This window comes from Podarcis melisellensis (assembly GCF_964234715.1).
Source record: "Podarcis melisellensis genome assembly, chromosome: 3".
Classification (NCBI taxonomy): domain Eukaryota; kingdom Metazoa; phylum Chordata; class Lepidosauria; order Squamata; family Lacertidae; genus Podarcis; species Podarcis melisellensis.
In genome coordinates, this window is record NC_138530.1 from 110,187,626 (window position 1) to 110,214,135 (window position 26,510).

The window sequence follows — 26,510 nt, forward strand, 5'->3', positions numbered from 1 at the left end:
CGCATTCTTTTTCTTTCATATCGTATGTGATTGATACTTTTCACACTTATTCATAACTTTTAATTTATTTAGCCCCTATTATTATTACAGAATCTTTGTACAGAGTGTGTATATACAGAGGAAAACCTGAGGGTGATGGATAGGTTGGAAGCATCTTTGTGCCTCCTGCAGTCCAAGATGTGTTATGATCCCTAGCAGTAAAGACTGAACCAGCCATTGAAAGGAGAGGTGGACTGGTTTCACCTTCTCTGAACTATCCCAGATTGACTTTGTTGCATGGATCTCAGTGTGAGTCATTAGGGACTAAACCAACCTCCAAAGGCGGTAGACTCTCCTTTTTAATGGAAGCTGGATAGTCGTCTGTCAGGGATTCGTCGGGTGTGATTCCTACATTGCAGGGAGTTGAACTAGATTACCCTTCCAGCTCTACAAAACTGTGATTTCTGTGATCTCTGCAACCATACACTGTGTAGCTTTAGGTCAGGCTTCCTCAACCTCAGCCCTCCAGATGTTTTGAGACTACAATTCCCATCATCCCTGACCACTGGTCCTGCTAGCTAGGGGTCATGGGAGTTGTAGGCCAAAAACATCTGGAGGCTTACAGTAGACTTTGCTACTGTAAGTTATATATATTTGCCATTGGAAATTATTAACATTTATAAGGGGAAGCAGGCTTCATCTGGAAATCATAAGTAAAAGAGCTAATAGAAGAAAAAGAATTTTGAGAAATGACTTTGGTGCTTGGAATTATTCATACTGTCATACCGTTTGTATTGAATGACGGGCAGTACATCAACGTAGTCTTGGTCACAGAAAAGTTTCTGTGACAAGGTCCATTCTGAGGTCTCATTGTAAGTCTAGTCCAAGAAAGAGAATTGTAACATAACCAGGTCCTGTCCAAACCATATAAGTGTAAAGTGCCCTTCCCCTCTCCTGACACACTAAGTCTCATCCCAGATTCTAAGCTCAGTGGGTTATATTCTCCCAAGTTGCCTATTCAGAATATTGGCTGTGTTACTTATGCTCAATGCATTTTGTCAGAAATGTAAAGAATTTTGGACTAATTAGGTCAAGGGAGTGAGGGGACCTCATAGTGATGTTGACAGAAACACAAGTAATACAAAATAGTCATGTGTTCAGTGGTATAGTGCTAAATTTTGAACTTCTGGATCCCCATAGCCAAACCCCAAAGGGAGGGAGAGAAAGAGAGAGAAATTGCTTTGAAGGCATGGGTTCCTGACCCTGATCATCCATGAAGGTCACAGATGACCTGGGACCAGTCACTATCTCAGCCTAGCCTGCCTCACAGGATATTGTTATGTGGATAAAGTGGGGTGTGCCATACCCCACTGCACTCCAAGACTCTAGCAAATGTTATTATCACTTCTGAGCCCATTGCTGTGCTCATCCACATTCACCCTCCCTACACTGTGTCCTTGGGCTCTCTGCTAAAAACAAACATAAAATATATTTGACAAAATAACCTGGATTTTCCTGTATAGGTTATGCAGATTAAAAACATTTACACTTGTTTCTTTGCTTTGTGTTATTATTTTTACTTCTAATCATGGGGAAGGGCAGGTTTCCGTGTAGAGTATTTCAGATCTGGGCCTTCATTGCTGGATATCCTACCATTGTTGCCCACTAGGGTGGTTTGCTGTAAATCTATTTCCACATGAAGAAAAAAGGCAAATATAAATCAAAGGCGAGGGATGCGGGTGGCGCTGTGGGTTAAACCACAGAGCCTAGGGCTTGCCGATCAGAAGGTTGGCGGTTCGAATCCCCATGACGGGGTGAGCTCCCGTTGCTTGGTCCCTGCTCCTGCCAACCTAGCATTTCGAAAGCACAAAGTGCAAGTAGATAAATAGCGGGAAAGTAAAGGTTCAATTACCTGGTTCTGTTAGTGAAAACCAGCGTAAGGACTCCAACTACTGCAATCGAACTGTCTCCGTCATCCCCTCTGTGCCTCCAAGTCTGCGGGGGGGGGGATCAGGGGAACCCCCAGAAAAGCACACAGTGGAAGGGGAGATTGTTCCCTTCAGCAATTGTTCCTTAGACCAATGTTCAGTTCCACTCAAGGTTCCCATGGATTACATCTTCATATATTCCCTAAACAATGGTGCAAAAAAAGTCTGCATTGGTTCTGTGTGTACCCCAAATTCCTAGATGAATTGGGGAGATTCAGGGAAGGGTCCCACATTTCTGAGCAGAATCGCACCATTAACAAGGCATCTCAGGGACTCCCCAAGTTTCCGTGCTGCTCTATGGTGTTACCTGTCCGAAAATATAAAATAAAAATGCATTACTTTTGTAGTTGTTTTCTGTTAAAAGAAGGTGAAATGGGGAACTTTGCTCCTTTTCATCCTTGTTAGTTTGGGTCCATACGTTTTCAGTGTGGGTGATACACGCTGGATAGAAGCTATGTTGCGAATTCAGTAGGGTGGCTGAATATAATTGATGCCTCAAATTAGCCCTGTCTTGCAGTAAACGTAATTCCAGCAAACTATATTTCTTATGATAAACCCATCTGATTAACCTTCAGACCAAAGAATTCCTATTCAGAGTCAGTCTGATTAACATTCTCATTTTTGAGCTAACTATATGCAGATGGCAATGTCAACTCCCATTTTTTGCAGAGTCTAAAAATGGCACAGCTTATTTATTTACCTAAAAGCACCACTTTCCTCTCCTAGAGAGAGGACAGCCATGTACACTTGAAGTCTACATATGATTTTAGGAATTGTCTTTTAAACAATTTCAGCAGCTGCTGAATCTGTTTTATAAAGAGGATGCATGGGCCAGTCTTTAAAAACAAACATTTTATACTAATAAATGTTTTCAATGAATTGCATGTTGATACACACACACACACACACACACACACACTAATGAATATACTAAATAATAATTATGGAAATATATATTCATACCCCATGTTTAGCATCTATTCTTGTTTCAAACATAAAACCGAACAGCTAAATAAATTTTGCTCAGACTATTTCTGAGGGATAACCAAGTTAGAATAAGTGACATCAGTGTGAATCCCCATGCCCAGTTTAAAAAGAGAAAAACGAAAAATGAAAGGGGGAATATAATGGAAGTTACTTTCTGTTTAATGTATCTTCTGGGCTTTAATTTATTATATGATCTCATATCTACTATTTCAAGCTGAATTCATTTTATTATTTCTATTGATAAGCTTATTGCTGTGCAAAAAGCACTTGATTAGTATTAATATTTAAGTTGGAGCCTTAGAAGCCCTAGGTTTTTTTAAAAGAAAAAAGAATAAAAGACGTTTACGCTAATGAATTAAAATCAGATATTGTGCTCATTATTGGCTGATCATGACTCCATCTGCTCTGTGCTAACGTGAAAATCAATTACTGTGTCTCTTTCCCACTGACAGCGTATGTTGATCGGACTGGCGAGAGATCTTCGAGGGATTGCCTTTGCTCTGAACACAAAGACCAGCTACACCATGCTGTTTGACTGGATGTATCCTTATTACACTATGACAATGCCGGCTCTGTGCACAGAGGGATACCAGGTCCCTTGCATTAGTTTAATAGTGTGGCACAGTGGGGAAGAGGAAACAAAGCTAAATGAACTAATGCGTAATCAGCTAAAATTACAGTACAGTTGCAATCATACCATTAACTGAGAGGGCAACATTTGGAGAGAGACCACAAAGAGGTCACTTTTGGCAGAGCGGGGGATGTGCCACACTAATCCCTAATTATTCTCCTACTCTATTGTTAGCTTGCAATACTTAGATAAATTTAAAGCCCTCTAATTTACAGTGCGATGTACCTCTGCTATCAGGGCTCCTTTCTGATTTCTTTTTATTATCATCATAATCCACCCATTGAAGAAATTGTATTTAGTATATTTTAGTCATTACTGTGTAAGTAACTGTGAGATCTCTCCTGTGACATTATGCATGCTGTAGGATTTCCATTATTTGAGTCTTCTCTTACGCTAGAGAACCAAAATTACTTTTTCTGCAAATGTTGGATGCTCACTTGTGGGTTTGAAAGGGGCAGGGTGAGCAAGTTGAGCAACTTGAATTCTTAGGGGATTTAAGGGTCTGAAGCCTACAAAGTCACAGGCCTTTCTGGACTTTTACAACCTGCCCAACTTAGGTAGTGGCACCTGCCCTGTGGAATGCCCTCCCATCAGATGTCAATGAAATAAACAACTATCTGACTTTTAGAAGACATCTGAAGGCAGCCCTGTTTAGGGAAGCTTTTAATGTTTAATAGGTCATTGTATTTTAATATTCTGGTGGAAGCTGCCCAGAGTAGCCGGGGAAACCCAGCCAGATGGGTGGGGTAATAACAACAATAATAACAATAATAACAATAATAACAATAATAATCATATATCATCATCATCCGGTGGATAGTATATAAAGTCAACTCAAACACTTTAGGGCTTTAGCAATTTTATGATGTTCCAGTTGCAGGTTTTCTTAAGTAATGTTTAAACTGGTTTTTGTGTTTCTTCTGTCTATAAAGTGGTTTTGGGTGTTTTTAGAAAGAAAGAAAAAGGACACCTCACTCTAAAAATAGGATTTTTTAATTTTAATTTTTTTATTCCCTATATGTAAAAAAAATAATATCCAAGCAGTATGCAGATTAAAACCTAGGAATATTAAAACTGTATCAAAATGATTCAGCAGCAAGTAGAATAAAAGGAAGGGAGCAAAAGATGAAGCAGCCATCATCAGTCATATGCATGCATTTTCTAGAGAGCCCAGCTTCCATTTCAGATGAACAACATTTTTTAAAGATTCAAAAGTGGTCTTAAAATTTCTAGTGGTGACCCCCTTAGATATCCTCTTCAGATTTGAGGAAACCACTCTGATTTTACTTCTGTCCACTAGATGGCAAAGATGAACAGAATTCATAACATCTTTGACTTGGTCTTTAACCTGAGAATTATTATGTTTTATATATTATAGCAGTTCTTGGGTAATGTTTAGAAGCGAATAGCCCAGCAAGCAGAATAGTAACATTATCCTGTAAAATAGGATTGTTTGTAGCAGGCTTGCTTATACTAATTGGGTTTCTGTAACAAATCAGGCTCCTTGGAAAAAGGCCAAAGGCTTTTCATAATTGTATTGACAAGAAAATGAATATGATAAATGGTGTTCATTCAGTTGAGAAAAGATTTATAGTTTTTCCCTCTGGGCAAAGGATGAAGAGCAAATATGTGCAATAATAGAAAAATCTGTTACAAAGTTGTTATTTGATCTCTCATAAGGCTTTATTAAAATATCTCCAAATATTTTAAAGACATTTCTGGTGGTAAGGTATATAGGCTGTTCTTGAAGTATTGCGAGGGAAGGTGCATGGAACTAAAAATATCATGAATATGAAAGTCATTCATTTCTGTTAAAATATTGATATGTCAAACTGTCAGTGATTCAAGTGTTATATTTTGGAAGTTGGTTTTCCTTGTATATTCAGCAATACAGCATATTAGGTGTGCAGGGTGCTTTTGAATATACAGGAACAATATTTTCTAAGACCATGTGCCCTTAATCATAAAATCAGAATGCATTCTCATTAACATAGTTTTCAGTAGTCATGTGGTTCTAACACTTACTTATCTCAAGAAATTATACACTTTGATCATGTTATAGGACCTATTTTGTGATAATCCTGAAGAAATAGGTCCTATAACATGATCAAAGTGTGTAGTTCCTTGAGATAAGTAGATATTAGAACCACATGAGAACTGAAAACTGTTAATGAGACTTCATTCTGATTTTATTCATTTGAATGGGTTTGTGTTAGACACTACTTTGAGAAGTAGCATATCTTTTAATGTAAATTTGATTCTAGTGTACATTTGATTGGTTATATATTGATGTCTGCAGATCAAAATTTAGTGGAGGAGGGGAAATTCAAGTCTTATCAATTTGTCCATGATTATCCATTTGTTCTAAGACTTCAATTTCCCCCTCTTCCACAAAATGCTTGCCTGCAACCTCTGGCCAGAATTTGGGAGATGAGATTTTTGTCTATAGGCACGTTATGAAGCACAGTACATCCCTCCAGACCATGTAGACCCTACTTCTGAAAATCCAACTTCCAAGCGTTCAAACCCATAGGTTTTGGCTTCTGGAGGCAATCTTTTGCTCCCTCACTTGGTAGGTTTTGCCAGCTCAGCTAAGCTGAAGCTGCCCAAAGAAGCAATCTTTTTAGAATAACAGCCAAAAACAGGTGCCACTCTGACCAATGGACATCCCATTGCCAGAAGCCTTCATCTCTTAAGTCTCCAGTGCACCCAGGCCCATCACATTTGGCTTCCAAGTTGACAGGTTACTACATTCACATTATGACCAACAGTGTTGCCACAAAAGGCTACATCACCAGACAGGGAGCATGTGCTCAAAATCCCTGAAGAAGGAGAGAGTCACCAGGGCAGAATCAAGTAGACTGGCTCAGTTGCCAAAGTCAGGACCCTCCCTAAAACAAGAGATATTGCAGCAATCTAATATCTACTGAATGTTCAGAAACTCCATTAAAAATTATTTATTTTTGTTCAGAACACAGAACATCCAAGTTATCAACGAAGGAAAGCAGATATAAAAAATGTTGAATGAACTGTCTATGAAGTTCCTTCTGTCACTGTACTAGGCATCCATGAAATCAAGGATGCCAAAAGCCATTCTTCCTTTGGGTTTCCATCACCTAAACTTTATCTCCAAATACCTACCGCTAGAGCTCCTCAGTTTGGATTGAACTGGCTAGCCATATCAGGATATTTGCAGAGTTTTTACAGCGGATGTTATCAGAGCATTTTGCTCTGATGGCTTTCCATTTAGGACTAGGAGCATTGATATATTGATTGATATCCTTGTTTTTCTTCCTTTGTAGCTACATCGGGGGTTTTTATTAGTGTTGTCTGTTCTTAAACTATTCCTCTAACTTTAGCATGTTTGATTCTTTCATTAAATTTGCCTCTGCTGCTCTTGGGCTGCCAGAGGTTGGACCCGTCAGCAAGATCTTTGATTCTCTAGTGATTGATATGACTACAAAACAAAATCTTCAGTTAGTGCACATTAAGATTGTCTTTTGAAGCAATTTGGCTTGGTTTCAGAGATAATTTATAGCAGCTAAAGAACAGACCTCAAACCTTAGTCACGTTTTTAAAAGGAAGTTTTGAAATGAAGCTGTGTGTGATGAGCATCTTTTATTAAGAATTTTATCTTTAACTTACATTACGAAAGATACCCGTCATATCTCCCTATTCTTCAAAGAGCTATTGAGCTGTGGTATCGTGAACCAGCATGTACTACTCCTATTTTGAAGCTCATGGCTGAGATGATGCAAAACAGGTAGAATTAATCATGGGCTTGCTCAACTGTCCTGATAGTTCCCTTTAGAGATTTTAATACATTTTACGACTTGGAATATACAACTACCATTGCCATGCTTTGGAATTCCTTCAAAACAAATTTTATTTTGCATTTGTGGAAATCACATCTGAGATTCCTCTGGGGTCTTTCTTCAAAATGATATTGATGTTGAAAGGTCACACCTTAAGGCCATGTTCACACAAACAATTGCAGTCCTTGAAGTTCTCGTGCAATGTTGTTGTTGTTGTTTAGTCGTTTAGTCATGTCCGACTCTTCGTGACCCCATGGACCAGAGCACGCCAGGCACTCCTGTCTTCCACTGCCTCCCGCAGTTTGGTCAACCTCATGTTAGTAGCTCCAAGAACACTGTCCAACCATCTCGTCCTCTGTCGTCCCCTTCTCCTTGTGCCCTCCATCTTTCCCAACATCAGGGTCTTTCCCAGGGAGTCTCATGAGGTGGCCAAAGTATTGGAGCCTCAGCTTCACGATCTGTCCTTCCAGTGAGCACGCAGGACTGATTTCCTTCAGAATGGATAGGTTTGATCTTCTTGCAGTCCATGGGATTTGCAAGAGTCTCCTCCAGCACAATACAGTCTTGTGAATATTTTGCTCAGCGGTGAATCCCATTAAGTTCAATGGGACCTACTCAGACTGCGTCCTGTGCACACTGACTTGAGAATCAGCCTCATTGAACACAGTGGGACTTGCTTTTGAATAAATATGCATAGGATTGCCGTGCAACAGGGGTCAGCAAGGCTTAAGCAGCCTGGATCGCTTCACTCCCCTGGAGATCTCTCTGTGCACCATTCATGCGCAGAGCAGCCGCATGCGTGTGTGCGCACATACGCAGATGCTAATTTTGGCACGGAGGAGGCACCTGCAGCTTCCTATTGGCTGCAGGAGCTTCCTGCAGCTGATAGGAAGCCCCACCAGCACCGCAGAAGTAAGTCCCCGAGCCGCGCTGTGCCGGTTTAGTGCGCGGGGACTTGCCGAGCAGGCAGCAGGGTTCGGGGGCGGCTTGGGGGACAGTTAAAGGACTCCTGCAGGACATATCCAGCCCCCGGGCCTTAGGTTGCCGACCTCTGCTCTACAAGTTGATCATTGTCAGGACTGCTGACAAATAGGTAGAAGGGGTAGGATTTGAGGGCCAGCAGGGCCTCCAGACATTTAGCTTTCATTTTTTAGAAAGAGTAAGTCAGTTGGACATTTGAGTAGAAAACTCAGAGCAGCTCTAAAGCTTTTGCACTCGGCAAGCAGCACTATTGCTAAGTACGCTTAATTCTAAGCAACCAGAGGAAGGGATGTTGACACCCCCCCACCTGAGACTTAGAAGGGCCCCCTTCCATTATGGGGGGGGCACCACCTCAAGTAGGATGATGGAGGAGGATACTGGGGAATGTTTCTTAAAGCGCTTAATTTATGTGCACATCATTTCACTCCCCAAGTGATGTGCCACTTGTACAGAAACAATCATTGATGGTTGGCTCATGCAACCACTTCTATTTTGTTTGTCATCACTGGGCTGCTGTTTATTAATATACTGTAAACATCATTACCCTGGCCTTTGACAGCTGAGATGTGTGTGTTTTTAGGACCCACCCAATTCCTATGGCTATGAACTGTTTTTAACTGTTACTAACACTTAATTTTAAAGTGTTGGGACCTGCCCTGGGACCTGTTGGTAAAGGGTATGTAATGGAATAATGATTATGATGATACAAAAATATAAAATACAAAATGAATCAACAAATACAACCAAATAATAATTAAACACCTTTCAGCTGCAACAAGTTAATATTCCTATGGACTATACTATAACATAAACATACGTTTATCAATTTCTGCAAAATGTTTTGTATGCATATGTTTTGCTGAGAGTTGTGAAACTGCACAAATTTGTTGCTTGTTCTGTATTTGGAGCTTGATCTTTCACCCAGGAGCTCAAGGCTGTTGTCCATTGTCTTTTCCTTTTCCCTTTTACCTTCACAACAGCCATTTGAGGAGGGCTAGTTGGACAACCTTAACATTCATTTATCTATATCACACGTCTTTAAAATTAGTAATGCTGAGACATTAGAGGAGAAAGTTTTTGGAGACATGTTTAGAAATACTGACAATGCAAAGAGGTGCTAGTAGATTAAATCTTCAAAGGAGGAAACTCATTGAACTACTTTGCATATTCATGGTATTCATCTACCTATTGGTATGCAGAAAGCCTGTATTGTTCCCTTTAGAGAACGTCATCAGGGATGGGTTTGCTTTTTCTGGAGTTGTGTATTGAATTAGGTTTTACAGGTTAAAATGCATAATACAATACACTTTGACATGGTGAAAATATGTTACAGGGTATCAAATTGTGCATTATGATAGAATGAGGGTTTGCTTCAGTTTCTTCCATCTGCCAGATGTTACCATTTTCTACAGTGTATGTAATACACACATTTCGTAAAGCATTTCGGTGCTATACAAAATTGCAACTTCTTGTAGAGAACTGAAAAATCTGATGTGTCTCTCTGGTATCCACAAAGCTTTGCTATGTCTATACAAATGAATGGAACATTTTGCTCCATTGCTTCGTCATTTTAATTATTAATTTAATTTAATCTAGCATTTCACAAAAATAGTACTGAAGCTATTTACAAAAGTTCAGAAGATGCAATAAATGAAAACATAAGTATAACAACAATTTAAACCACCAATAAACCAGCACTGTAAATACCTAAAAGATGTCACTCATATGGAACAAGAAGAAATATCCGCAACATGTGTAGAAGGAAGCCTGGGATCATGCTTCATCCTTCTCAGAGCCTGTGAGATAAACCTATTTCCACCTCAGCACCTTCATGATGGCTTTCCACATATTTTGAAACTAATCCTTTCATTCCATACAGGAGAATGTAGTGAATATGCACCTTTCACTTGAAGGAGTGGGGTGTTGTGGTAGATCCTCTTGTGAAAATCTCTGCGGGGAGTTAATACTTGGAAGTCACTTTGAAAACTGCAGCTAGTGTAGAATTCAAATACTGAAATCAAAGTGCTGTTTTTTGCTTTGGGTTTTTTTAATACTTTTATATATTTAAACAAGAACATTTATTCAGTAACATTAAAATGTCTGGCCCACCAAAGCAACAGAAAGCTTCAGGGGTTTCTAACTTACAAAAAAATGTTTTTCTATTAAATTGGCCACTGTGTTTAATCAGCACTATGTATTAGGTCCTTCCTCTTCTCTTCACAACTTCTTTGCATTTTGATTCAGATACATCAGTTGTTCCTGCTTGCAGAAAATCCATGCAATAAGCAGTTAAATTCTTAAATAAATAAAAAATAAAAAACAGTGTTCTGTGGCTACTTAACATGCTCAGTCCCCATCGGACTGTTTTGGGGTACATCTCCCCACTAAGTCTCTGTGTGTTTTCTTTCCTACTTCGGCAAGTCTTGGGGGTTCTCCTGAGCATACCTCCCTCTGGTTTCTCAGCACCCCTGATTTAGCTGTTTGACCACCATAACTCAGTACCTGAGTTCACTGTTATAGCATGTATGATTAATGTTTGTTTTATTGGGTTATTTGAAGAGATGTTACTACTTCCCCCCCAGATCACAGCGTTTAAATTTTGACGTGTCTTCTCCTAATGGAATTCTCCTCTTCAGAGAGGCCAGTAAGATGATTTGCACGTACGGTGAGCAACTGTTGATGCTTTGTTTTATATACATCACTTTGCCTTTTTAGAAACAAAGGAGTTTCTCATTCTCATTAAGCAAGATTTAGCTTCCAAATATGTTGATATTTGCAAGGCCTACTGTGAGAGATGATGAGTGCAGACTGTTTCTGGGCAGCAGGTTGCTTTGCATACACTAACCTTAGGGACAGATTCCCACAGGGCAGCCACCATCCCTCTAGCACCGCACTTGCGTGATCTTTTGCCTATCAGGCTGGAAGCAAAATAAGGCAATTTGAAAAAATAAGCTAGTAGCTCCTGTATACTTGGAAATTCCCTACGTTCAAAGAAGTATATCAGTTCGTTTATGTGTTTTTTTTTAAAGTTAAACAAAATCAAAACGACCCCACAAGAACCTATGAACTTATGTGGCCTGTTGAGGACAGTTGAGACCCAGTAAGTTGAGGGTGTCAGTTGGAAGTGGGAGGGAGGAAAGAAAGAAAGAAAGAAAGAAAGAAAGAAAGAAAGAAAGAAAGAAAGAAAGAGAGAGAGAGAGAGAGAGAGAGAAAATGGCCTTCTCAAGCAAAGTATCAGTGTTCAGAGATGCATGCAGAAATTTCCAAACTGCATCCCTGCATCTCCAGGTAGGACTGAAACAGCTCCTTTTTGGCATGATGGAAAGCCATTGCCTATTGATCATCATCATCATTTCATCATTTTAAATTTGTATACCGTCTTTCTATCTTACAATACTCAAGGCGGTTTACAAGCTGAAGAAACAAACAATGTACATCTTATAACAATCTAATGCAATACAAAAATGTGATAATGAAACATAACTTTAAAATAGGTAACCTATATCAAAAAAGTAACATTCAACAATCACTAGAATAGTATTAAATAATAATAATAATAATAATAACATATAAAAGTTAAACAGAAATCCACTCAGCAGTTATAATAAATTTCTAAACTATAATCAATAAAAGGACGGCAAGACACAGTACATCAAATAATACAATACAAATTGAGAAGCAGAGATTAGAGGGTGGGGCAAGGCAGGTGGAAAGAGGTCTTGCCTGATGGAGTCTCTCCCCTCACTCTCTGCTATATTTGCACTCCTCTGTTATCACGCTGTTGACAAAGGGCACATGTCTGAGTGGAATCCAGGTAACCAGTTAAGCACTAAGTGGTCCATCATTGTACCACCCCTGCACTACACCAGACTTGGCCTTCAGTTGTGTTCCGTGATAGCGTAGGCTAATCAAAAACTGTGTGTATAGGTATAATAGATTCAGATGTGCTAAGTATCAGAAAGTGAGACGTAATTGTTCTAGATCCTAATATATGTATTGTTCTAGTGTTTGTGACTGGAGCCCCTTGTATTTTTAGCAGCTCCTACTACCTCGCCATTACGAAAGACTGACAGAAAAAGTAATATTTTCAATATGCTGTTTTTTATTTATCTACATTCTGTCATGATATACTTTGATGTAAGTTTTTAATTTTGCTGGAGCTTTCAGCTGTTCTAGCAGTTACCGTTCAGGGTCAGATTCAAGGTTAGCCACAGTAGCACAGAACAATTTCCTGTTCTCATAGCCCAGGTAACATTTGGATGTGGATTACATTTACCACATTTTCCAGTAGCCGGGGACATTATTTCTAATGAGCTTTAAATTGCTTCTAGAACATCTATTGTGGAAAGCTTAGTGTTGTAATCCATTCCACCCTAGCAACATAATAAAATAATGCCTCTTAAAAAAAAGTTAAATTGTTCTTTGCTGTGTAATAAATATTATTTTTAATAGATTGCCCATTTTAATAATGGACTATATTTTTTGCCCCGCTAACAACTCTTGTTCCTTTATACTGAGCACTCATGGTATTTACATTCTGTAGCTATATGTATTGGCAGTTTTAGCATCTGATAAACTCGTGTAGTTTAACATCACACAATATTCTCTTATTTTAGTGATACTTGCAGCATGTCAATCTGATTTAAAGAATGCCTCAGTCCTGTTACTCTAAGAATCCATACTCTACTGGTGTATCCTGCAATTGTGTGAAGCATGCTGTTCAAATAAAATTAGTTTCATTTTGAAATAGGGGTGGTGATTTTCTTACTTTTAATTTTTAAGCCCTTTTTCTGCTGAATAGTCACTATTGACTAACCTATTGCTAAGTCCGCTTCTGTAACTTGAAACTGCAACCTGTTGAATATGCCCTTTCCGTCCCACCTTTACTTCCCCTCCCCTAACAACAAGGTTGTAGAGGTGCTGCAAGTAAACCACAAGGTTTGTGCCAGCTGCCTCAATAGGAAATTATCCTGCCAACCTAGCAGTTTGAAAGCACGTCAAAGTGCAAGTAGATAAATAGGTACCACTCCGGTGGGAAGGTAAACGGCGTTTCCGTGCGCTGCTCTGGTTCGCCAGAAGTGGCTTAGTCATGCTGGCCACATGACCCGGAAGCTGTACGCTGGCTCCCTTGACCAATAAAGTGAGATGAGCGCCACAACCCCAGAGTTGGTTACGACTGGACCTAATGGTCAGGGGTCCCTTTACCTTTATCTTTATCCCAATAGTACTAGCTAACAGGACCAGTGGTCAGGGATGATGGTAATTGTAGTCCCAAAACAACTGGAGTGCCAGGTTTGCCTGGTGTAGAAGGATGGAACAACTCTTTTATACATAGAAGTTTTTATACATAGAACTCTTTTATACATAGAACTCTTTTATACACAGGAAGTTGTGTTTTACATATTACCAACAATAGGTAAAGGTCTAGTCGTGCTTTGACGTGCTTCCGAACTGCTAAGTTGGCAGGAGCAGGGACCGAGCAACGGGAGCTCACACCGTTGCGGGGATTCGAACCGCCGACCTTCTGATCAGCAAGTCCTAGGCTCTGTGGTTTAACCCACAGCGCCACCCGCAACAATAGTTTCCCCTAAAAGTGATACTTCCCAGGTAGTCTGTGATGTAAAAGTTTTAATCCAGAGTTTTTCCTCGGATCTTAGCTCATTTTGCTCTTGATTATCCTGTTACCCATTTTAGAACTGTTCTCAGTAACTGGTCAGTATCCTCTTTCCTTGGTCTTTGCAACTATTCTTGAACAGATACAATCTCAAGTCAAATACCTTTACAGGCCTCATATGCTAGTATTTCCACAAGTCAGGCAAGTCATGAAATGGAGTTTAGATCGCCAGCAGAGCCAGTGTGATGTATTTTTCTGGAGTACAGCAGGAGCCATCCTCATTGGTGTTGGCCAATGGAGCTGTGAAGTCAGTGCAATTTTCACTGCTCTGGGGACTTGGAAGTTGATGTAGAGATGAAGAAGCACATCAGTAGACTCGAGCTAAAAAGTATTCATCACTATATTCCCTTCAGCCCAGCAACTTGATGTGCAGTATTTCGCCCCTTTTTTTGCAATATCTCAAGGACCATTGACAGGTGGTCTCTTTATCATAGGTAGCACCTTTACAAAGGCCTGTGAATTGTTCAGCAGATCTTAAAATAACCAGTCTCAAACTAAGCATGCCAAATAATTGCATTACTAGAATAAGGGGGGAGAATACTGAAGCTTTAAAAGCACTAATTCATTCTTATTGCCTGGTAAAAGTAAACCACCTGTTTATGCTCTGTGTGTAATGTTCGTATATAAACAACCATGTATTTTAGAATGACCATTTATTTTAGAATATGCAAGCTCTAGAACTTGGTATCTCACTATAAAAACCACTATCAGTTTGGTACTCCTGCCTTATTGTGTTATTATGGACCTTCTGTTTAAATATATTGTTGTGATTCCTTTAAAATGTTACTATTCTAGAATATAAATGTTACGGGGTGTTCAGATAATAATAAAAACCCAGTGAAATGAAAACGTTAAGCGACACAGTTTTCAGTTTTTTCAGTTACTTATGTCAATTCCTCTCTTTATCCCTTATTCTCTCTCCCCCCCCCCCCACTTCCTTGCAAACAGGTAATCAGATCCTCTCCCTTGGGACTCTGTCGAAAGATCAAGTTTATCCATTGAAACTCAAGGGTATCTCCATCTGTTATTCTGCACTCAAATCTGCCTTGTGTGGAAATTATGTCAGCTTTGGCGTCTTCAAGTTGTATGGGGACAACCACTTTGACAATGTACTTCAGGCCTTTGTCAAAATGCTGCTCTCAGTATCCCACAGTGACTTGCTAGTAAGCAATTATTCGTCTTGGGAGTCTTTATGCAAAATATGAAATCACCACCACAGGCTTAAAATGGAGAGAGAGTGGGATCTAGAACAACTCCAAGGCAGTTCTTTTTAGTCTCAGCTACCTGCATTTATTTGCATTCTTAGAGTCAAAATATACCATTAGTATTTCCAATGATAAGTATTCACTTCAAAATATTTAAAATGCATCATAAGGATAAGAGGATATTGGTCAAATTATCTTCTGTGTCTAATACCTCTCCTGAATGGCAGTAGAATTGTTTTCCACATTGTTCTAATTTAGCTTAGCTGCCATAATGCCTTTTCGGTAACAGTGCACACCAACAACCTTCCTTTATGAAATTTGGGGCATATTTTTTCTGAAATATTAGTCTTCTGACAGCTATTCATATGGGTTTAATGGCAACAATACTAACAGTCCACTACTTGGCATACGGGAGAGGGAAATTCTGCCATTGTCAAAACTGTAGTATTGAACCAAGTCGTTTGTTCTTTCAGTACTAGATAAACTGGGCCTTAGCTATTTTAATTTGCCTTTTATTGGTTTATACAGCGCACCTTGTAGAAAAACATTCCTGGTTGTGGAAGAATGAAGTCAAGCATATAAATCCAGACTCTCTCATTATAATGGCTAACCTATAAATAGTTTTATGCAGAAGCAATTTTTAATTGTAGATTATACACATTGATTGTATAAGCAGTCGAGTCAAGCAGGGAATGAAAGACCTCTTTTTCCCTGCAAAAAAAGAAGGAAAAAATTAGTGGGGAGACCTGCTGACTTTCACTACTTGCCAAAATATTCCCAAAGAATGTTTGAGTTAATAAATGAGGCCTATATTTGAGTGTAGTTTTGAGTCTTCAGCAGCTACAACTGATGTGCATATGCTAAACATGTACCAGATAGGATGGAAGGGCCAGTCAAGTTCCCCTTCCAGTAAAATCCCCACATCCTGTGATCAGAGATGACCATGGTCTAAAACCGGGGAGAGGGGGAGAGGTATGGGATTTGTATTTCTGTAAAACTGAAAAATAAAATTTATAAAAACATGACATAGTGCAGCATTTTCAACAGTGGAATATGTGGAAGAGCCAATAGGTGGTAGAATGCCACAGGAACAGTTTTTTTTTTTTGTAAGCAGTTAATGTACTGTGATTTATTTATTTTTAAAGCAGCAATAGGATAGTTGTATATTTCTCCCTCAAAACGCATGCCCCCCCCAAATGATTAAGCTATTTTCAGAGTCTGAAGGCTAAAATCTGGTGCATATCCAGCCCAGGACACTGATTTCAGTAAGAGCCTGGAAATAGACTATTTTCAATTTTAGGATTAAAATCCAGGGCATGATACTCTTAGATGACAACAAGGAACAAACAAAGCCATGCCTGGAACAGAATATTGTTTGGGCTGTGTGGATGTTCTGTTGCTCCTCCACGCTGTCCCCAATAACAGCTAGGAACATATCTGTGTTTGCAGAATGGAAGCAAGATTTGCTAATGTTTTTAAAAGTTAGGGTAGCAACTGGTAAATTCTTAGGTGTTATGGCTGTTGCTTTGTTGCTCAGAAGTAAAGGTGCATATTCTCACTCCCTTTCCACCCACAGAGTATGCCTACATGTGCGTAAATGCACACAATTATCTCTCCTCTCTCTCCAGTAGGGAAGTCAACATATAGACAGAATTGTGTGTTCTATACTTTGAATATTGCCTTAGTTAGCGGGGAAATCTTTAGTGCTTGAGCAGCTCCTTTCCTCTTTCCATACTTAACAGAATGAAGTGTGCAAAATGATCTGATCTATGAATAAGCTGGCTGTATTTGCATAATTAATACAAGTTTCAAAATGCAGATTACTTTGGCATCAGTTTGGTGGTCTACAGAACAGACTAAATACAGCCCAGGGTATATCTTATACTGGGTTTGTTTCCAGTGTAAAATTGATTTAATGCGGTAGATAATCCAGAATGCATTGAAGTTACTTTGCAGGTATTTTAATGCAATAAATGTTAGTAATCCACATGGAGTAACTTTTCATCTGTTCTCTTTCTCTCGGTCTCTCCCTCCCCCCAACCCTAGCAATATCGAAAACTAAGCCAGTCTTATTATCCACTCTTGGAATGTCTCACCCAGGACCACATGAGTTTTATCACCAGTTTAGAGCCTCATGTACTAATGTATATATTTACTTCAATATCTGAAGGACTTACAGCACTGGGTAAGTACACCATGCAACTCAGATAAGGAAGGGTGTAAAAACTACTGTGCAGCAGTCAAAAGCAATATGGTATAGCTTCCAGAGAATTTAATTTTGTTGCTGTGACTCCAATGTTGCACAGTATTATTATTTTTATATAAAATGGTTATTTTGTGGGGAAATTAACAGTTCTGGTCCTCAAGCAGTCATGGGTATAGACATCAGCTCATGGACGTCAGTGACATAATTCCCAGTGAATTTAATGACAGATAAATATGCATATTGCTGCCATTCATTAAGAACTTTTGATGTTGAATCATGGTCGATACACACTCATTTAAATTCAACTTTTTTCCCTTTCTTCAGTGTTGCTCCAAACAATTTTTTTTAATGCATAATTTGCTCTCCTCAGAACATTCTAACCAGGCATAGTTTCTCTATCTCATTCAACCTTACAAACAAGCCTGTCACCAATATTTTCATTTTGCAGAGGGAAATTAATCAAGCAATAGTAGTTCCCTTGACTTCATTGGTGGGCTGGAATTTGAACTCAAGCTTCCTGGTCCAAGTGCATAAAATTGCTTCATAATTAAACTTCCCATGAAACTGGATAATGTTTTCTGTTCCTAAAGTAGAGTTGGGTGTTTGTAAGGATGGCGGATGTTAGTAGGGATGTCAGAATACTGGAAATTCAACTGTCTCTCAGTTTGATGGATTGATAGATGGAGTTTAATTGTATGGTGCTTTTCTGCAATGAGCTGTGGCCAACGCACCGCACAGCAGACATTCAAAGCATTATTTTCCTTTTTAAAGCACCCTTCACGGCCTAGGACCCTCACACCTACGGGACCGTCTCTCCTGGTATGTTCCAAGGAGAGCCTCACGGTCCATAAATAGCAACACCCTAGTGGTCTCGGGCCCTAAGGAAGTTAGATTATCTTCAACCAGAGCCAGGGCCTTTTCAACTCTGGCTCCGGCCTGGTGGAACGCTCTATCTCATGAGAGCAGCGCCCTGTGGGATCTGATCTCTTTCCGCAGGGCCTGTAAGACAGAGTTGTTCCGCCTGGCCTTTGGCTTGGAGCCAATTTGATTCCCTCCGCCTCTTTCTTTTTCCCTTTTTCCCTTTCTCCTCCTGTGATGAGGCTGCATTTTAATATTTTAATCTTTCAATATTTTAATTGTTGTATTTTAATCTTGTTTTTAAGTTGTATTCATTCAACTTGTTTTTATTATTTCTTGTTAGCTGCCCTGAGCCCGGCCTTGGCTGGGGAGGGCGGAGTATAAATAAAAAATATTATTATTATTATTATTATTATTATTATTATTATACAAATGCAAACACACGAATCATAGAATCATAGAGTTGGAAGAGACCACAAGGGCCATCGAGTCCAACCCCCTGCCAAGCAGGAAACACCATCAGAGCACTCCTGACATATGGTTGTCAAGCCTCTGCTTAAAGACCTCCAAAGAAGGAGACTCCACCACACTCCTTGGCACCACACGAAATACAGGGCATGTCGGTAAATTCACAAATGTAACACCGACCAACTCATAAGCACTCTTTTTGAAAACTGCAGCCATGATTTTCACATGCAGAAGCAGTGGGCAAATGTCACCCAACAGTTAAATACAAAACTAGGCTTTGGATGTGCTAACATCAGACCATTAGAGTAAGCAACCTATATCCTGTGCTTAGTAGAACAGAAGAGCATCTGCTAAGACGTATTTGTTTGCTTGTTTAAAGTGCTAGCCCTTTCCGCCTTGTGTCATTGAAGTGCTTGGCATATATTGCGGTTTAAACAGTAGAGCAAAAGATGTGAAAACCCACATCTTTAAACTTTTTTGTTTTATACAAGTATCCTGAATGGAAGTACTGTGTGCATCATAGTTCCACACTCTACAGTATATTCGATACTCTGCAATAATATTTATTCCTTTGGTGTGCCTTGGTTGTAAATCATGTGTGATGGAAGCCCTCATATAGACTTCACAGTAAAGATAAACACTTTCAAGAGCCCTTTTCTAAAGTGTTTGCCTGGCTTTTCCACATCCGACTGAAACCTTTTAATGTATCTTGTATGATGTTCTCCCTAATCGCCATGTAAAGCTTTTCTAATTTTTCTGTGATTGATAACATACTGCCATTCATTAACTAAAATGAAGGCATGGCATTTTTTTGGTGTCCTGCCATTTTAATTGGATGTTAAATAGATTAGTTTGTTTACTTTCAAGCTCCCTTAAAAGAGATCATTTAGGTATGGTGTAAAAAGAACCTAGTCCAGGAACATAGCAAGCATTGCACTTGTACCTCTTCCTGCTATCTTCATCTTAAACGAAAGAAAGCTCTTAGATTATGGTCTGTTCAGTAATGCTGTCAAGTGTTGAAAATAGTTCTTCCATCTATGCTTATTCATAAAATGCTAGGGCCAAATGGGCCTTTTCAAGTAACAAGAAATAGCAGCAGTACCTTGGTGCTAATGTAATAGGAAGTTGGCTTGAATACAGATGTCATATTCCCTTTTCTCATTAGCCAGGTTGCCTACCAGATGTTTCATGGTATCACTGCTGCAGACACTTCCCCTCTCTCTCTTTGTTTACCAGAGCAACAATTGTCATTCCTCCTCCTCCCCTTTTAACTTGCCTGCCTGCTGTTTGTCTGTCTGCCTTGAGTAAAATGCAATAAGGACTGCATTCGCGTTCAACAAATGACTCTGCTTGTCCATTAAAATCAGCGTGGGGGTCTTGCATCACATCCTCCTCTGTTACACTCTTACAATAAGAAGAAAAATGAGTGCCACAAGCATCTTTGATATACAGTTATGGGAAAATATAAGTAGCTCTTAATACTTAAATTGCATCCTCGTGAGCAGATGAGAGGGTAGACCTCTCCACTGTGCTGCTAAGATCACTTACAGAGGAATATAAAATATCTACTTGTACAGTATCAGCATGTTTAGAACAGCTACTGGTTTCTAAATGGATGTTAGTGATTTACTTTGTGTTATTCAATTTTAAAACAAATAGAGTCAAAGCACTGGTTTAAAAGTACTGCAAAACTCGCTTATGAAATATGCATTTCCAAATACATTTCTTAAAGTGTTCATTACTTCCATATGCAGCTACAAGGCCAGAAGCCTTTAGAAGTGAAAACATAATGGGCCTGATCCTACACTGTTCACATAAGCCGCCCTCATCCCCTTCGTTATTCAGCAGCTACTAAATACCTAGGGCTGAATTTGTGTTCAGTTATTCTCTTTATACGGTCTAATCAGGAGGGCTAAAAACCTGGTAGTTAATTTCCCTCAAACCTTTGTACTGCATAGCCGATTTTAGGCCAGGCAATGTGTTTTACTTTACTAAACATTGTTTGAAGAATCATGTCCTCTTCTTTTTAAAACACACGTTTCTTTGTGAGCCGAGTTTTTGTTTTTCAATAAGGGAACCACTATTCCATTCAAATAAGGAAAGGGCTAACATTTTATTTTTATTTTTTTAGGCCCATCTGCACTCTACCTAGAACATTTAGAAATCTTGCATCCCTTTTTGGTTTTTTAATAACAAACAAACAAACTTAGTTTGGACAGTACCCACCCCCTGATCTTATTCCTGCACATTTCAGGGAGAGAGAATGGGCCTCCCCACCCATCTACATGCCTGTTTTACTATATGTTTGTATGAACACGTAGCATTTCAGAATGGCATGCATGCCTAACATCCAGTGCACATAGACCAGAACAGCACACTAGATATCTCAGGAAATGCCTGGAAGCTTTCTGCATTATTTTGGCCTATTATTCTGCATTATTTGGGCCTATCCACATTGGATATTTCTTATGCATGTCCTATTGAAGTGTTATGCTTACATGTGGACATTGAGTGGCTTCAGAAGCTAAACGTGTCAGCCAGATGGGTGGGTAGGGAAGGCATAGGAGTGGCCAGGATTTTTGTTAGGTAGGGGAGACAGAACCTCAGATTTGTATTGATTTTTATTTATTTAGGGGGCAGCTGCCGCCTCTTCACTACGCCCATGAGGGAAGGTATGCTCTTTTCCCATCCTGTCTACCCAAAACATAGGAGAAAGATTGGATGGAAATATCTGAACCAGGCCCATGCAGTTGCTTTCCTTGAGTGGTCAACATAATAGATTAATTTTGCACTTTTCAAACAATTACTTCATATATCTTGATGGCTGGAGTTGTGTTCTTGGTCATATCTCTCAGACCTTTGTTTGAATAATGACTTTAGTTCACCTCAAAGCAACAGTCAGGTTCTCGATTGAGGTTTTTCCTCCCTCCACTTCTATGTCACAGTCAATACTGCCCTTGGAAACGATGATATCAAAAATAGAATTACAAGGGGGAAATGGGGGAGTAGATGAGAAATCCGCCTTCCTCCACCCCAAATGGGTATGGTAGTCACTGGTCATCTACATACATCTTTCAAATTCTACTTTTCACAACCTGTTCAAATGATCCCAATGTCAGAAGTGAAAAACCAGTCGTCGTCGTCCCCATGACTCACATTGAAGCTTGTTTGTTTTGTCTCAAAGTACTCAGTACCACTGAATAGTCCCACCCAACATTGGTCCTGCCTTGGGTTCCACTTCAGCAAAAATCCCAAGGACCAGACAGAGAAGCCCAGAGGGCCTGAAGTTGCCCATCCTGTTATAGGGGGTCTAGTTTTCATCAGCTGTATGCCATAACCATCACAATTATAACAAATAAAGGCTTGACATATCTCGCTTTGCATGTCATGAGTCCATCTCATATATTAGTTTCACCTTTTAGGTTGAATTACTGAAATAAATGAACTTTTCCACGATAGTCTAATTTTTTGAGTTTCACCTGTACATCAAGTAGCCCTGAGATCACAAGTCATCGTAATAACTCCCGTTGCACTACACTAGACTGCCATGCCTTGGGGAGAAGGAATTGCTTGGTTCTGCATTTTCGTCCATTTGGGAATTTAAAGTATCTTGATCTTAAGCTTTGATCCTGCACTTAATGTAGTGAATTCTGTGTGACTTGATGTGTAAGGATGTCTAATTTCTCGGTGTTAGATTCAATGCTTACATGCTGGTGAGATGATAAAATGAGATAACCATGTATGACAACCTCAGCAGCATGGTGAATGGATGGGGCATTATTATGAGAGATGGATAATAGATAGATTGGGTAGATTCTACAAATAAAGAAACTCTCTGGGAAAGAGATACGAAAGTTCACCTCCATTTGAAGCCAGTAGAAATGGGGATTATCAGAAATTCACAGGAATGTTTCATACTTGGTAAGATTAAGAGAGTCTTGAGACTAATTGTGGCTATATTGTCTGCAAAATCCTTTCTAAGACCTCAGGAGAACTTAGCTTAGGAAAAAATATATTGCAATGATGTTCAAATACAAGTAAACTTGAAAACAACGTTTATGAAGCAGAACTGGCACAGATCAACAATCTGGCGTCTAGAGAGAAGTTCTCAAATGCTCACTGCAATATTGGCAGGTTTCCACTCATCACAGTTTAGGGGGATACACTTAATTGAGTCTATCATACACTTTCTCTTTCTCTTCCAAATGAATATTTTAACAATTTAATTCGTGCACCCATCCAAAAGCTAGGCAATCAAAACCAATTCCATGGTGACCTAGATTTGCAACCCTCAGAGTCAATTGTCCTCACTTGGGAGCAGGTTGAATCCCCAAATGCAGGCAATCTCCTAAGAATCTGATTGTTTCTTATACCAGCCTCCGTTCCATTTTCTCCTTCTTTGAACAAAAAGGGAGACAAATTATCTGCAGTAGCTTAAAGCGTGACTGCCGTTAGAACTGAAAGAGAAGCTGCACTTGGATACAGAGTAACGCTAGAAAAAACTATGATGTGGGAAAAGAAGACCAAATAACCCAGTAATGAGAAACTAGATAAGATTGCCTACATTTATAAACAGGGCACAGATAGAAAATAACCAATCTATTGTTGCCATATGCTAATGCATATAAGCAAACAGACTCTGTTTTCATTGAACTGAGGCAGCATGTGTTGGAGTAAGGTTATGATGATATAATGGCAACATGAATATTTTTATCCACATTACAAGCTGAGCAGATAATTCTAGTTAATGTAAATACAATGAACATTCTCCAAAGAGTAGGCAAAGTTATTGCATCAGTAATCAGTCTACATCCCAATCCCAAAGAAGGGCAGTGCCAAAGACTGCTCCAACTACCGCACAATTGCACTTATTTCACACGCTAGCAAGAGTATGCTTAAAATTCTACAAGGCAGGCTTAAGCAGTATGTGGGCCGAGAACTCCCAGAAGTGCAAGCTGGATTTTGAAGGGGCAGAGGAACCAAAGACCAAATTGCAAACATGTGCTGGATTATGGAGAAAGCTAGAGAGTTCCAGAAAGACATCTACTTCTGCTTCATTGACTATGCAAAAGCCTTTGACTGTGTCGACCACAGCAAACTATGGCAGGTTCTTAAACAAATGGGAGTGCCTGATCACCTCATCTGTCTCCTGAGAAATCTCTATGTGGGACAAGAAGCTACAGTTAGAACTGGATGTGGAACAACTGATTGGTTCAAAATTGGGAAAGGAGTACAACAAGGCTGTATATTGTCTCGCTGCTTATTTAACTTATATGCAGAATTCATCATGTGAAAGGCTGGACTGGATGAATCCCAAGCCCGAATTAAGATTGCCGGAAGAAATATCAACAACCTCAGATATTAAGATGACACAACCTTGATGGCAGAAAGTGAGGAGGAATTAAATAACCTTTTAGTGAGGGTGAAAGAGGAGAGTGCAAAATATGGTCTGAAGCTGAACATCAAAAAAACAAAGATCATGGTCACTGGTCCGATCACCTACTGGCAAATACAAGGGGAAGAAATGGAGGCAGTGAGAGATTTTACTTTCTTGGGCTCCATGATTATTCTGATTGCAATAAAAATATCCAAACAGCCATTTACTTCCGTCATTTCTCATTCCATACCTCAGTATTATTGTCATCCTAAGGTTTAATGTTCTATCGAAATACAATTTTTAATATTTTTGATAGCTGGCAAGTTTGTGTCATTTTTCCAAATTCTTAATAATATCCTGAATAAGGTAAAGGTAAAGGACCACTGGATGGTTAAGTCCAGCCAAAGGTGACTATGGGATGCGGTGCTCATCTTGCTTTCAGGCTGAGGGAGCCAGCAACGGAACACCGTGACAGAAACTAGAGCGCACGGAAATGCTGTTTACCTTCCCGCCGGAGCGGTACCTATTTGTCTACTTGCACTGGTGTGCTTTTGAACTGCTAGGTTGGCAGGAGCTGGGACAGAGCAATGGGAGCTCACCACTGTTGCGCAGATTTGAACCGCTGACCTTCAGATCGGCAAGCCCAAGAGGCTTAGTGTTTTAAACCACAGCGCCACCCACGTCCCTACAATATCCTGAATATTAATAATAAAAGACCCTTGGATTGCATGTTCAACCTGTGCATTCATTTTCAGGCAAATTGCGATATTGGCTCTTCAGTTAGGATTTTAAAGCAGGAGAATGAAAACATTTGCTCTTATCCCCCAAGTACAAACTCTTCAGGTTTCATAATTTCATAGCAATAAGGAAGCAGCTGGAATCCTGCAATTTGGAACACCCAGCAGGAGTGCTTACAACTAGGCAGAATACCCGTGGGGTTTAGGAGTCCCCCTGTGCGGTTTAGAGTGAGAGAAGAGGGCCTGTTGCACTGAAATCTACTTTGAATATGTTAAACCTACCGAAGAAGAGCAACGGTGCGGTGAAACATTTTCATCCAGATACCTCATCTCACTGTAATATTGTGATTTCTCCTTCTCATCTAGGATGTTACTATTAGAACTGTCTCCTAATTAATTATATTTTATTTTGTTTGCCGTGTGCAGATACGATTGTCTCCTCCAGCTGCTGTGCAAGTTTAGACTACATTGTCACCTACCTCTTTAAGCACATAGCAAAAGCAGGCAAGAAACCTCTGAGATGTGGAGAGACTTCACAAGACGGGCAAAGATTACTGCACTTCATGCAGCAGAACTCAGAGGTATTGCAGCAGGTAAGCTCCGTAGCATTGTGCAGCTTTCCTCCATTTTTATCGTTGTGAGCAAAGGTGTTCTCCTCTCCTCTCCTTTCTTTCTTAAAAAAATAATAATATTCGTTTTTGCCTTTAACAATTATCATCACAAATAAATCCTAATCATGTACACATAGGATTCTCTGAGTCCCAGAACTTCCTTCCACTCCTCCATGGTTTCCAAATTTATTCTTTTCCAAATGTATCATATAATGTTCTCCATATTTTCTTAACCCTCAATTTCTCGCTACATTGCAAGTGTTTTTTTTAGAATCCTGCCAACGTTTTTAATTGTTTACAGTGTTCTTTGAAGTGACATAAATTTCCCCCATTCTTTATTAAATTTATTATCCTCTTGATAGTAAATCTGTGGGATGTAAGAATCAGGTGCAGTCAAACACAACATTGCTAGAGTAGACAGGAAGGTTGTCTCAGTCCTCCAGCCGGAACTTCCTGCTTTCCAGGACTGAGATGAAACTTCCTGTGTGTAACTTGAGATGGGCGTGGCCTCTCCTGAAGTGGAATAATCTAGAATCTACAGGCTGGCGACCATCTTTTCTCTTCTTGTCCCTCTTATCTCTATCGATGACATCTTAACAACAGCGCTACTAAAATTCACCCGTGGCTCCAGGCCAAGAGAAGAAAAGGGGGACTTTCTCCCATAAGGAGATAGTCACCACATTTAAACATCAGAAGACTGCGTAGAGTCTTATTTTAGGATTAAACAGGGAAAATACCAGGAAATATTTACAGAGACTCTAACGAGTCTGAGCAAGCTACCTGCTGTGCGTGTGTTTAAAAAACGGGGAATGTTAACTGTGCTGATTTTGTTGAACTTGTAAAGACAAGTTGGGATAGGATATCTTAGACAATATATCCTCCCCTGCATTCCTAAACGTTCCCACAAAATCTTCCTGGTCATTTTTGGCATAGTCCATCATCTTTGTCAGCCGTTCTTCTCTTGTAGGTACTTTGTCTGCCTTCCATCTTTGG

The 26,510-nt window shown here is 39.6% G+C and overlaps 1 protein-coding gene across 1 annotated transcript in view; it reads left to right on the plus strand.

Moving 5' to 3' along the window:
* Nucleotides 1–26,510, plus strand: part of RANBP17 (RAN binding protein 17) — a 170,003-nt gene that overhangs the window by 112,850 nt on the left and 30,643 nt on the right. The window contains exons 20-25 of the mRNA XM_081906702.1: nucleotides 3,407–3,495; nucleotides 7,241–7,348; nucleotides 10,964–11,046; nucleotides 15,004–15,218; nucleotides 17,307–17,445; nucleotides 25,333–25,499. Coding sequence (XP_081762828.1) covers nucleotides 3,407–3,495; nucleotides 7,241–7,348; nucleotides 10,964–11,046; nucleotides 15,004–15,218; nucleotides 17,307–17,445; nucleotides 25,333–25,499 — 801 coding nt within the window. The remainder of the gene's footprint in view (nucleotides 1–3,406; nucleotides 3,496–7,240; nucleotides 7,349–10,963; nucleotides 11,047–15,003; nucleotides 15,219–17,306; nucleotides 17,446–25,332; nucleotides 25,500–26,510) is intronic.